Raw genomic sequence first — 14,950 nt, 5'->3', positions numbered from 1 at the left:
GGAAAAGAGCAGCAGAATCAACATTATACCAAGAAGGGGCCCAGGATGGGGGACATTGTACAAGGAAGGGGCCCAATATGGGGGGCATTATATCAGAATGGGGGACATTATACCAGGAAGGGACCCATGATGGGAGACATTATACCAGGATGGGGGACATTGTTACAGGAAGGGGCCAAGACAGGGAACATTATTGCAAGAAGGGGCTAGGACAGGGGACAATATTACATGGAGAGTGAACATGTGAGTCTTTATAAGACCTATAACGGTACAAAGGCCCATACATCTGACCAACATGAAGGTGAGGGCACTGAGGCCCATGAGCCTCTAGTTACGCCACTGCAAGTAGACTATATTTATAAAGAACAGGTAGAATCCAGCACCAATTAAAATAGTCACAGGCTGATGGAAGAAGGGCTTAGCCAACCATGGATGCAGTCACAACCTCCAAATGTATGCTATAAAGAAACCAAAACCAACCAGCATTTCTTAACAGAATGAAGCAAATAAGAACAGGTGCAAGCTGCTATGACTGCATTTCATATAGTAAGTTTCAGGCAGATGCGGACAAAATGCTGTCAAGTAACAATGTTTTCAAAAATAGAAGTGTTAATAGTTTATTTTTGTCAATTAAGGAAATTCAAAGTGAACAAACCAAAGAGAAATCTAATTCAAATCAATATATAGTGTGACTTCATTTTGCCTTCAAACAGCATTAATTCTGTTGATTATAGTCAGGTATATGTGTAACTAATTAGACCAAACAGTTGATAATCATCATTTTCATATGCAGGGCAAAACACAGTCGTTAACTGAAACAGAAACAGCTGTGTAGGATGTTTGAAACTGGATAAAGAACAGCCAAATTCTGCTAAAGGCTACAATTGAAGATAGTTTCATATCACAGGTCATATATAATAGTGAGGACAGCAAAAACACACAAGGCAGTTATAGTGCATCAGCAAGGTCTCTCACAAGCAAAGATTTCAAAGCAGTCTAAGGCTTTAGAAAGGCACAGAGAAAACATTCTGGGGACTGATCACCCTGCACTCATGGTCATGTCCTTTGTGATTTGAGAAACTTGAGAAGTTGCTGAAAAGGTGGAAATTTGGAGAATATCTTTATCTCCAAACATCTGGATTGTGAAGACCACATACTGTTCTAATAATATGTGCTGTTCAAGCTTTTTTGAAGAAACACCAAGAAAAGGGCAACATTCTGTACTGTAGATGAGATGGAAACTTAGTGCAGCTGATGAAAAACACATTGTGCTTACTTCTCTTAAAAATTGGAAGATGTTGCGCAGTGCCATCAGTTCAGAACTGACCGCAACCAGTGGGACACAGTTATTCATCCATCTAATGTTTAGAGAAGACTGTTAAAGGGAATCTGTCACCCTGTGGCACTTATCTGACCTCTAATATTGGCATACAATTGATAGAAATGTAAATCTATTCATACCAGTATGCCTCATATTAGAGGTCTTGTTGCTGTGAAATGTTATTTTATTCATACAAGTTTCTGATGTGTTCCAGTCCCAGGGACTGGAAGAAATAACCTCATGACCCAATATCAACATGGGTTTACGAGGGACCGTTCCTGTCAAACTAATCTGATCAGTTTTTATGAGGAGGCAAGTTCTGGACTGGACCAAGGAAATGCAGTGGATGTTGTGTATATGGACTTTTCAAAAGCTTTTGATATGGTTCCACACAATAGGTTGATACATAAAATTAGAACAATGAGGATAAGGGAAAATATATGTATGTGGGTTAAGAATTGGCTCAGTGATAGGAAACAAAGGGTGGTTATCAATGGAAAACAATCAGACTGGGTCTCAGTTAACAGTGGGGTACCACAGGGGTCAGTATTGGGCCCCCTTCTTTTTAACATATTTATTAATGACCTTGTAGGGGGCATACAGAGTAATATTTCAATATTTGCAAATGACACTAAACTCTGCAGGGTAATCAATACAGAGGAGGAAAATTTTATATTACAGGAGGATCTATGTAAAATAGAAGCTTGGGCTGATAAATTGCAAATGAGCTTTAATGGGAATAAATGTAAGGTAATGCACTCGGGCAGAGGAAATAAAATGTATAATTATATGCTTAATTGTAAAACACTGGACAAAACTGTCACTGAAAAAGACCTGGGAGTATTGGTGGCCAAGCTCACGTTTAGTGGCCAGTGTCAGGCAGCTGCTGCAAAGGCAAATAAAATAATGGGATGCATTAAAAGAGGCATAGATGCTCATGAGGAGAACATAATTTTACCTCTATACAAGTCATTAGTGCGACCACACTTAGAATAACTGTGTACAGTTTTGGTTTCCGGTGTATAAGAAAGACATAGCTGAACTAGAGAGGGTGCAGAGAAGAGCGACCAAGGTTATTAGAGGACTGGGGGGTCTGCAATACCAAGACAGGTTATTACACTTGGGGTTATTTACTGTGGAAAAAAGAAGGCTTAGGGGTGATCTTATTACTATGTACAAGTATATGAGGGGACAGTACAAAGACCTTTCTACTGATCTTTTTACTCTGAGGCCAGAGACGGGGACAAGGGGGCATCTTCTACGTCTGGAGGAAAGAAGGTTTAATCATAATCACAGACGTGGATTCTTTACTGTAAGAGCAGTGAGACTATGGAACTCTCTGCCGCATGATGTTGTAATGAGTGATTCACTATTAAAATTTAAGAAGGGCATGGATGCCTTTCTTGAAAAGTATAATATTACAGGTTATATATACTAGATTCCTTGATAGGGTGTTGATCCAGGGAACTAGTCTGATTGTCGTATGGAGTCGGGAAGGAATTTTTTTCCTCAATGTGGAGCTTAGTGTTTGCCACATGGGTTTTTTTTGCCTTCCTCTGGATCAACATGTTAGGCTATGGGTTGAACTAGATGGACTTAGTTAAATGCAGTTTTGCTAATTTGAAGGAAATGGGTGTTCTGTTCACACCAAATATTGATTTGATTTATATTTCTTTTTTGTTCATTAATTTTTGCTGCTATTTTTGTTAAAGAATTGTTACTTTGCAGCATTTTTTCCACATCTTTAAAAACGTTTACATAGTATTGCATATACTTTTATATTATACAGTGACATGTAAAAGTTTGGCCACCCTTTTCAAAATTACTGTTATTGTGAACAGTTAAACAAGTTGAAGATGAAATGATCTCTAAAAAGCCTAAAGTTTAAAGGAGTTGTCTGGTCAAAAGTGATAAGTCTGCAGTCACTCTGTGTAACTGCAGACTTCTGAATTCCCAGAGATTCGCCGGTTTCAGACCCAGGACCGGAGGGTATGTAGGATTTATACATACCCCTGGTCAGTGGGCGTGGGCTCGCGCTCTATAGTAGTATATGGAGTGAGGCGGCGCCAACTGGCCGGGGATATGTATAACTTATGCATACCCACCAGTCCTGGGTCTGAAACCGGTGAGTCCCCGCAGTGCACGCACGTCTTAATTCTGCAGTCACACAGAGCGACTGCAGGCTTATCACTTTTGACTGGACAACTCCTTTGTATTTTAGGCAAAAAATATATATGTATATATTGTCATTTTTTACATTTTAAAAATTACAAAAATTAAAATGGGCCGATTCAAAAGTATGGGCACCCTTGGATATTTGTGTGCTCAGATAACTTTGACCAATATTTCTGACTTTAATTAGCCTGTTAGGGTTATGGGTTGTTCACTATCATCATTAGGAATGGCCAGGTGATGCAAATTCCCAACTTAATAAAAACCCAGCCTCCTCTAACATTGTCCCAAAAAACAGCAGCCATGGGTTCTTCTAAGCAACTGCCTAGCACTCTGAAAATGAAAATGGTGGAGGCCCACAAAGTAGGAGAAGGCTATAAGAAGATAGTGTTGAGGAGAGCTATAGGCTCAAATACTTAATTAACCTCCAGACATAGGAGATTGAGAGCAAAGACCCACAAAGAATATTATTTCACCTTACATAAGGTTGTTTAGATCAAAAGATGGCTGCCATTTCCTGTTTCATCACACCATGCTCTGTTCTGGGAGGAAGCTGCATTCTATAGAAGGACTAACCAACCACAGAGCGACACATCACATGGACTACGCCCCCCTGATGACCTCATGGACTATGCCCCCCTGATGACCTCATGGACTATGCCCCCTGATGACCTCATGGATCACGCCCCCTGATGACCTCATGGATCACGCCCCCTGATGACCTCATGGACTACGCCCCCTGATGACCTCATGGTTCACGCCCCTGATGACCTCATGGACCACGCCCCCTGGACTAACCAGTCAATATAGCTGGTTACTCACATTCTGGGCTAACCGAGCCCACATACAGTGTTTATATAAGTCTATGTTCGGGTTGAATAAAGACACCTGGAGCTGTGCCATAGCTGATCAAGGAGAGCTTACATCCGACTGTGTGTGTGTGTCTGATGTTATTCTTTCTTGCATGCACTTGATCATATCCATTAGGCCAGGAGCAGGCAACTAGTGAACATACCAAAGTGTTCACCCTAACAATAGCAAAGCATTTTCAAGTTGCCCTTTCCTCAGTTCAAAATGTAATTAAGAAATGGCAGTTAACAGGAACAGTGGAGGTCAAGATAAGGTCTGGAAGATGAAGTAAAGTTTCAATGAGAGCTGCTCGTAGGATTGCTTGAGAGGCATATCAGAACAACTTGACTGCAAAATTCCTTCAGAAAGATTTTGCAGACTCTGGAGTTGTGGAACATTGTTCTACTGTTCCACAACCTGCACAAATATGGGCTTCATGGAAGAATCATCAGAAGAAAACCTCTCCTGCGTCCTCACCATAAAATTCAGCATTACAAATATGCAAAAGAACATCTAAACAAGCCTGATGCATTTTGGAAACAAGTCCTCTGGACCAATGAGGTTAAAATAGAACTCTTTGGCTTCAATGATCAAAGGTATGTGTGTAGCATAAAGGGCACAGAATTTCAGGAAAAGAACATCTCACCAACCATTAAGCATGGAGTGAATCAATCATGCTTTGGAGTTGTGTTGCAGCCAATGGCACGCGGAATATTTCACGGTTGAGGGAAGAATGGATTCAATGAAATTTCAACAAATTCTTCATGCAAACATAACACCATTTGTAAAAATGCTGAAGTTGAAAAGTGGGTGGCTTCTACAAATGGATAATGATCCTAAACACACATCAAAATCCACAATAGACTACCTTAAAAGGCGTAAGCTGAAGGTTTTACAATGGCCCTCACCATCCCCTGACTTGAACATCATTGAAAATCTGTGGCTAGACCTCAGAGTAGCAGTGCATGCAAGATGACCCAGGAATCTCATAGAACTGGAAGAATTTTCCAAGGAAGAATGGATGAGAATAGAAAGACTCCTAGCTGGCTACAAAAAAACATTTACAAGCTGTGATACTTTCAAAAGGGGGTGCTTCTAGGTACTAACCACGAAGGGTGCCCAAACTTTTGCAATTTTTGCAATTTTTAAAATGTAAAAGATGAAAACATATATATTTTTTGTTGTTGCCTAAAATGCAAAGTAAATGTGTCATCTTTAACTTTAGGCCTATTAGAGATCATTTCAACGTCAACTTGCTTAACTGTTCACAATAACAGTAATTTTTGACCAGAGATGCCCAAACTTTTACATGCCACTGTACTATGTAAAGTTTAAAAAAATGTAAACTTTATAAAATATGTATATTTTCTGTTATACAGATGTTAGAAGGAGGCTGGAATTTAACTTGGATAATTTATTTGAAGAGGCTAGACAACCAAATCTTCCTAGGACCTTAGGTACAGAAGATAAAGATATCCCCAAAAAAGAGGTATGTACAAGTACATAGCCATAAGCACATTAACTGTGTTTTAAAATTGTGGAAAAAAAGTCGTAACCTTCCAGAATCCCACAAATCCTACATTATTCACTGCAGCACATTTTACATTGCTGTCCATGTGGTTTCAGCTGTCTCTGGTACTGTAGCATAGCTTCAGCAATATTTTTCTCTATATACTGATCAGACACAACATTAAACTACTTGCTCAAATTTTTCTAGGCTCCTCTCATGCCACCAAAACTGGTCTGAACTCTCCAAGATCGCTGTAGCTGTGCTTTGGTACCCAGTACATCCCATAGAAAAATTATCAATCTGATTGAGGTCTAGAAACATTAGAGGCCATATCAACACATTTTAAAGTTTGTCTGAGCTCCTTATACAACCCCCATGATTCCATAATTTTTGCCAGGGGTTGTACTTCTAAAAAGCTCAACTCAGCAACTTAATCATGATTGGTCAACCATCGAATGTGTATTCTGGTGTCCACCTATGGCAAATGGATTTATATGTCCGATCTTTTTGTTTTCACCTAATGTTTTTATTTAAATATATCATTCATTCAATATTCTTCCCTAGTCTCACTCAATAGGTCCAGGACCAGAGTTTCATCATGTGCTTTTCCAGCTTGGTAGCCACAGTCTTCTGGTGTCAAATTACTTGAAGAAGCATCACTTCACAGGTTGTATTCATGGAATATCACGACACAGAATAAAACGCACTGAAATTTCACACTTGCCATATCCTTTCACAGTTGTTAATATAAAAGGAAACAAAGTAAAGTTTTTTGAACTTCTAACCCCTTCTCCATTCACAAAAGCCCTGATAATGATGCCACAGGGATTATTGGCTACCGAGGAGGCTTTTGGAAATGAAGAGAAAAGGTGGTCTACATAAAAGTATAAAAGTTTAGATGTACCCTAAACTATGTGATTAATAATTAAAATGTTTTAAAATAGGTTGTTAGTATAAATGTTTTCAAGACATGCTGAAAAAAATAGAATGTAAGAAAAAAACAATCTTAATGGTTCCCATTTGCTCCATACTATTACTCGTCTCCCTTCTGCTCATAAAAGGGGCAGTTTAGTTAACAGATATACAGTGGATATGAAAAAGTCCACACACACCTGGTAAAATTTTTTGTCATGTTAAAAAAAGTACCAAGAAGAATAATTTCAGAACTTTTTCCACCGTTAAAGGGAATCTGTCACCATATTTGACCTATCTAAACTATTAATATGGGCATACAGGTTATATACTGCTAACGAGAGTGATACCTGTATGCCTCATATCAGATGTATTGTTGCTGATAAATCATCTTTTATTACTTTATATATTTATATAAATGATCTCTCCCAGGCTATGGGGAGAACACTGCCTGGGAGATAACTCTGCCTCCAGAGATTATTATACATGAAGGAGGAGTTACCAGTGTGATTTGTGATGGCCGCTGTCTGCTCTCCTGATCTCATTGCAGAGCTGTGTGTGATTATACCTGACACATCTGCAGGCTCCTCTCACTGCAGAGCTGTGTGTGATTATACCTGACACATCTGCAGGCTCCTCTCACTGCAGAGCTGTGTGTGATTATACCTGACACATCTGCAGGCTCCTCTCACTGCAGAGCTGTGTGTGATTTTACCTGACACACCTGCAGGCTCCTCTCACTGCAGAGCTGTGTGTGATTATACCTGACACATCTGCAGGCTCCTCTCACTGCAGAGCTGTGTGTGATTATACCTGACACATCTGCAGGCTCCTCTCACTGCAGAGCTGTGTGTGATTATACCTGACACATCTGCAGGCTCCTCTCACTGCAGAGCTGTGTGTGATTATACCTGACACATCTGCAGGTTCCTCTCAGCTTTAGCTTCCATGTCACAGGCAGACAGGGTTTTAATATTGCTGCAATACAGCAGAGCTCAGAGAGAAGCAGAAAATGTCTTTGCAATAAGATATGCAAATTGCCTCTTCAGAGAAAAAGAGGACTTGTACTCTATAGCACCACCTATTGGGTGGCGCTATAGAGTATAAGTCCTCTTTTTCTCTGAAGAGGCAATTTGCATACTAAATTCCCCAGAGGAGCATTGCATGGCGAATAAGCCTCCTTACCTTGACATGCCAGAGCTGGTGTGTCACTCTCCATAAGGAGAAACGCTACCCCTTAGACCCCATTTGCAATAAGACAAATTTAATTTCTCCTGTTCTGTGTTAGTTACTTGTCTCACTGGTTATTCCCCTTCATGTATAATAAGCTCTGGAGACAGAGTTATCTTCCGGGCAGCGTCCTCCTCATAGCCTGGAAGAGGTCATTTATCTAAAGGGATAAAAGATGATTTATCCACAGCAAGGTGTCTGCTATGAGACATACAGGGATCACTGTCCTCAGCAGTCTATAACCTGTATTCCCATATCAATAGTTTAGATAGGTCAATTGTTGTGACAGATTCACTTTAATGTCACCCATAATCTGTACAATTCAATTGAAAAATAAATGAAAAACCTTTCGAGTGGAAAAAACAAAGAACTAAAATAATGTTATTACATAAATTTGCACACCCTTAAAGGGGTATTACGGGGAGATAAAAAATTATCTTAATGATCATACTTTTATAGGCTATTAGTATAACATGAGTAGTGCTGTTTTCTATCCTCACAGTAACTGTAATTCTGTGACGCTGTAGCTGCTCATTGGTGCCCCCTCTCCCTTATGGGACATTACGTCACAATCAGGGGGTGTGGCCTGCTCATGGCTGCTAGCAGCAACCAGTCCCTTGATACCATCTGCTTGTATTCAGTCTGATATTATATGCTTTCGCGGCAGTGGCATGGTCTGCTCCCTGCTGCCAGTCCTTTGATGATCTCCTTCTATTCAGTCTTATATCAGGGAGCATGGCGGGGGCATGGCCTGCTCCTGGCTTTTAGCAGCTGCCAGTTCCCTGATAATATCTGCTTGTATTCAGTTCTGGATCAGGGGGCATGGCCTGCTCTATGATTTAGTACTGCAGGGAAGGAGATATTATCAGGGGGTTCACTGTAATCAGATTGTATCAGGAGGCTGGCTGCTGTTAGCAGCCAGGAGCAGGCCACGTGCCCGCCATGCCCCCTGACTTCAGACTGAATACAAGCAGATGGTATCAGGGGCTGGCTGCTGCATGCAGCCTGGAGCAGGCCATGCCCCCTTATGTGTGACATAACTTTTCATAAGGGAGGGGGAGCACCAAGGAGCAGCTTCAGCATCGCAGAATTACAGCTACTGTGAGAATGGTAAACAGCACTATTCATGTTATCCTAATAGTTTATGAATGTATGAGCATTAGGATAATTTTTTATCTTCCCAGAGTACCCCATTAAACTAATACTTTCTTGAAGTACATTCAGTCTTTTTGGGTAAGAGTCTATCAAGCACTACTTACTTAAGGACCAACTTATGCCAGCACACCAAATTTTTGCTTGAGGGTATTACATTTATCTCGCATAATAATGTCTTTTAACTCAATTCCTTACTTTTCAAACAAATCAGAAGCTGTGCCATGATTAGCAGATTTGCACCTTCATATGCAAACCTGTAGATGGGGTTATTTAAAGAATATTTCATGTATAACATCAACTCAAATGCTCACAATGTATTACTGTACCGTCGCTACATTGACGATTTATTCCTCTTGTGAAGAGGGAATGAGTCAGAGTGATGTCATAAATGTATTGGAAAATAGAACAATTAACTGGGTAAAAAGGCAAAATGAGCAACTGTAAATACAGTGGGCTATATAATATGATTACTGCAATATATTAAGAGGATAAAAATTGTGATAGGAATGCTTCTTTAAACTGACCACTGGTAAAGTTACAATGTGCATACAAGCCCATAAACTAATATTAATTGTGCATTCTGGACTTTACAATTCATATCCTGGCAACAATCGTTTAAAAGAGCAATTACTTTGGACCTTAAAATCTTGACCATCCTTATTTGGTACATTGCTTATAAGAATATTGATTATTAGGGGTTCATATTGATATAGTGCCCTCCTTTCTCCAGGCAAACACATGAGTACATGAACTACAAGCAAGTTGCATGCAATTTATAGCAATTTATTCATTACTAGTATATAAAAATACCACATAAAAATCATAACAGTCATAGTGAGATTCTCTATAGCTGTTCTGAAGCTTTTAGAGGGCATTCATAATCTGTTTATTTCATGGTTTCCACACTTACTGCTTTTATTTATGGGTTGAAATATTCATTGTTCTGCCTGTTGCATCTTGGAACCGGTTAAAATATAAAACAGAGGTTACAATATGCCCCAAGTTAATATTTTACCCTTTAATTGTCCTTCACACCACTATTAGCAAAAAGGATGGTAACAAACCATTTCAGTTTAAACATTAAGCAAATGTGTTTCGGAACTTAGGGTTGCCTTAATTGCAGTTATCCTTTCTGACTAGTGTAATTGTTTCCAGCTAGTCTGCTTTGCTCAAAATGAATTATTTTAAATAAAGATTAACTTTTGTGTTCCCTCAAGCAATTTCAAGTAAAGATCTGAAAATTTGTTATACAGCAAAGTGCTTCCACATGATAGCTTCAGGTTTTGTAGTGCAACTGTTTGACATTTGACTTCATTAAACAGATAAGTATTCTGAGTAATGAGCCGAACCTTACTTAGCACTTTTAATTGTTTTCAAGTTTAATTTCTGTTAAAAGGATGTACACCTGTAGTCCAAGCTAACAACAGACAGCAAAGTATGCAATTACTTTGGGTGTATTAACATGTGCCACAAGCAATAATTAAAATGACCACAGTTTTTAGATGTGGCTGTTGGATGTGTGTTGCTCACAGCTTAAACATACATAGGATGTTCTGAGCTAAAATATTGAGTTATAGGTTAAAATACTCAAGTGTTTATCACAAAGGGGTGAATCAGAGCATTAAACAACAGGTCCAATATGTTTGTGAAAGAACAAACTCATAAGACATAAAAATATGCATGTCTTTTAATAAAAAACTTTTCTATTTCTATACTGTTTTCCTAACTCTTGAGGTAGGCGCAGAAAGTGTCTAAAATTAGTAAAAAAAATAAAAAAAAAAACGAACTAGATTGTTATGAAGCAGTTTGCGAAATCATTTATTCTTATTTTTTAAGTAAATAAATAAAAACAAAGGGACAGAATCCCTTTATTCTGTCCGTAGACTAAACCCTCCTTAGCCGTCTATATGTGCATGTAGGTCATAGGAAACTGAATAAAATGATACCTTGATATCTGCAATCCGATGTCTTATTCCAGAGAAATCCATGTTTTTCTTATATGTAAATGAGCTGTTCAGGGCTATGGGCCGGACACTGATCTGCATGAGAATCTGTCTCTAGAGATTATATTAAAGTAAAGGGAGCATTACCAGTGTGAGACATGTAAATCAGTAAAAAAAAAACTGTCAGTCATTACATGTCTCACACTAGTAACGCCCTCTTTTATTTAAGATCTGCTCTATATGACGGCAAATTCCCAGGAAGATCTACAGGGTGGGCCATTTATATAGATACACCTAAATTAAATGGGAATGGTGATATCAACTTCCTGTTTGTGGCACATTAGTATATGGGAGGGGGAAAACTTTTCCAGATGGGTGGTGACCATGGTGGCCATTTTGAAGTCGGCCATTTTGGATCCAACTTTTTTTTCAGTGGAAAGAGTGTCATGTGACACATCATACTTATTGAGAATTTCATAAGAAAAACAATACTGTGCTTGGTTTTAACGTAACTTTATTCTTTCATTAGTTTTTTACAAGTTTATGACCACTTATAAAATGTTCAAAGTGTTCAAAGTGCTGCCCATTGTGTTGGATTGTCAATGCAACCTTCTTCTCCCACTCTTGACACACTGCTAGCAACACCACAGAAGAAATGCTAGCACAGGCTTCCAGTATCCATTGTTTCAGATGCTGCACATCTCGTATCTTGATGGTATGGTGTGGTATATGGGGTACAAAGATAGTGGGGCCATTCTTCAATGCCACTGGATATCTGACATTGCTACATGATGATGTGTTGTCCTCTTTATGCACTGAAGATGGCACGTTCCCTGAGTTTTTCCAACAAGATGGTGCACCACCGCATTATGGGTGTCAGGTCCGAGCATTCCTACATGAACAGTTTCCTGGAAAGTGGATTGGTCACCGTGGGCCAGTTGAATGGCCACCAAGGTCTCCCGATCTGACCCCCTTAGACTTTTATCTTTGGGGTCATCTGAAGGTAATTGTCTATGCTTTGAAGATAGGAGATGTGCAGCATCTGAAACAACGGATACTGGAAGCCTGTGCTAGCATTTCTTCTGTGGTGTTGCTATCAGTGTGTCAAGAGTGGGAGAAGAGGGTTGCATTGACAATCCAACACAATGGGCAGCACTTTGAACACATTTTATAAGTGGTCATAAACTTGTAAAAAACTCATGAAAGAATAAAGTTACGTTAAAACCAATCACACCATTGTTTTTCTTATGAAATTCTCAATAAGTTTGATTTGTCACATGACCCTCTTCCCATTGAAAAAAATAAAGTTGGACCCAAAATGTCCAACTTCAAAATGGCCACCATGGTCACCACCCATCTGGAAAAGTTTTCCCCCTCCCATATACTAATGTGCTACAAACAGGAAGTTGATATCACCAACCATTCCCATTTAATTTAGGTGTATCCATATAAATGGCCCACCCTGCACATCTGGCTCATAGATCTTTACAGCTCATTTACAAGAAAAATGTGGATTTCTTTGGAATAAGACAGCGGATCGCAGATATCAAGGTATTATTTTATTCAACTTTCTGTGACTTACATGTCCATATAAACGGCTTAGGAGGGTTGATCCTACTGACAGATTCCCTTTAAATCAAGCTACTCTTCCCAAATGAAGTGCTCTCTAATTTCAGTGAACAGACATGGCTTCAATCATCTACAAGAACATGCCATAGGAAATTGTTTGTTCAACACCTTTAAACCGCCTGACAAAGTACTTCCTGAGGTATGTTTAAAAAACACCCCTCTTCCCATATTTTGTTGAAAAAGAAGTAAGGTTCAGGAATGTAAGATGATGAAATTTGAAGATTCTTTTTTTTTTACCCACAAAGACATTTGGGCTTTATTTATTACAGAGGTGTCTGCTACTGAAAAGGTTTATTCGGTATATCTGAATGGGGTTTTGTCTGTAGCATGTGCAAGGATTTCTGTAAGCCTATTTAGAATAATGTTACATTCACAGACATTTCTGCAGCAAGTTTGCTACTTATGAATATAAAAAAAGAAAATATTACAGATGAACGATTTAGGTAACAGGGACTAACTACCATGGAATCAAAGCATCCGAGATATAGGAAAAAAAAACAGAGGAGCATACCAAAATGTTCCTAAAAAAATTACCCATATTTTTAGGAGTTTAAGACACACCGGACCATAAGAAGCACCCTAAATTTTCAGGAGGAAAATAGGGAAAAAAATGTAATGCGTCAAATGGGGGTCCGTCTTACAGTCCGAATTCAGCTTCCCGGCGAGGGGTGGCAGCGGTGGTGGAGTGGAGACACAGGAGGTGTTCGGAGGTGCAACACTGCGGGGTGATGCTGCGAGTCCCATTCCAGGCTGAAAGAAGGGGCTGCTCAGAGGTGCTTGGCGGCAGGAGTTGGGCGATGCTGCGGGTCCTGCGCTTGGAGGAGGGGGTGTCCGGAGGTACGATGCTGCGGGACGATGCTGCAACTCCCAGGGTGGTAAGAGGGGGTGTTTGATGGTCCTTGGCGGTTCGGGGCACCACCGACATTTTGTGAAAGTCCAGAACCTCCACACTTCCATGTTTTCTATGCGGTGGACTCCGGAAAAATGGCCGCCGGAGGCGGCACCTGCGCAAATTGAGATATCGGGAGATGAGATCTTGGTGCCGGTGTCCTGTACATATTTTCTATTAGAATTATCTATATATTTAACTTATTCATTGCAACACGTATAGCATAATTAATATCTTTTGGCCGGCTGTAGTGTGTACCCATTTTCCATAAGTTACTTGGTCATTTTAATTATTTATTTTTATGATCTATAAAGATATATGTTTTCATATGGGACATTGTTTTCTTTGCAATTATTTGTGCAGTTTTCCATAGCTGTGGTTTTGTAACCTAATGTACACAGCATGAAAGTGACACCTGGCTCCTGACTTTGCACAGTAGTGCCTGTCAGTGCGTAGTACATCTGCTGTGTCATCCCCCAGGAGAAGCCTGCCCTTAGCCAGTAATAGGACTGGTCAGTGGTGAGATCTATTCTGCACCTCAACATTAGCCACAAACAGCAAAACAACACACTAGGCAGCAATTGTAACAGCTAATGTATTAAAAATAAAACATATATACCAGTATATAAAATAATAATAAAGAAGAAGCAGAAATATAAAGTGATAAAAAAAATCAAGAATACCTGCTGTCGCCCACCTGCATCCCTGCGGTGGGCGCTGGCACCAGGAGGCCAAAATGGTACCATTAAATTACAACTCATCCTGGGAAAAGAAAACATCCCTCACATGTCGACTGGTTGAAACAAATTAATAAAAAAATAATGAAAACATAGGATAGGCAATAACTTACTGATTGGTGTAAGGCCGGCTCCAGGTATTTGTGGGCCCTGTGCGAAACAGTCTCAGTAGGCCCCTTTAACACATACCACGATTCATGATGCACAGATACCACAAAGAAATATACACTGCTCAAAAAAATAAAGGGAACACTTAAACAACAGAATATAACTCCAAGTAAATCAAACTTCTGTGAAATCAAACTGTCCACTTAGTTAACAACACTGATTGACAATCAATTTCACATGCTGTTGTGCAAATGGAATAGACAATAGATGAAAATTATTGGCAATTATCAAGACACACTCAATAAAGGAGTGGTTCTGCAGGTGGGGAACACAGACCACATCTCAGTATCAATGCTTTCTGGCTGATGTTTTGGTCACTTTTGAATGTTGGTTGTGCTTTCACACTCGTGGTAGCATGAGACGGACTCTTCAACCCACCGAAGTTGCTCAGGTAGTGCAGCTCATCAAGGATGGAACATCAATGCGAGCTGTGGC

At 39.6% G+C, this 14,950-nt stretch overlaps 1 protein-coding gene across 3 annotated transcripts in view; it reads left to right on the top strand.

Moving 5' to 3' along the window:
* Positions 1 to 14,950, top strand: part of FAM227B (family with sequence similarity 227 member B) — a 600,742-nt gene that overhangs the window by 470,392 nt on the left and 115,400 nt on the right. For all 3 annotated transcript variants that reach the window (XM_073653079.1, XM_073653078.1, XM_073653080.1), the window contains 2 exons: positions 5,722 to 5,831; positions 6,417 to 6,577. In XM_073653079.1, coding sequence (XP_073509180.1) covers positions 5,722 to 5,831; positions 6,417 to 6,577 — 271 coding nt within the window. The remainder of the gene's footprint in view (positions 1 to 5,721; positions 5,832 to 6,416; positions 6,578 to 14,950) is intronic.

Source organism: Phyllobates terribilis, unplaced genomic scaffold (assembly GCF_046119375.1).
Source record: "Phyllobates terribilis strain yellow unplaced genomic scaffold, ASM4611937v1 Scaffold_11__3_contigs__length_659146591, whole genome shotgun sequence".
NCBI classification, from domain to species: Eukaryota; Metazoa; Chordata; class Amphibia; order Anura; family Dendrobatidae; genus Phyllobates; species Phyllobates terribilis.
The sequence above is the reverse complement of the archived record's forward strand: the minus strand, read 5'-3'. Positions and strand labels throughout refer to the sequence as shown.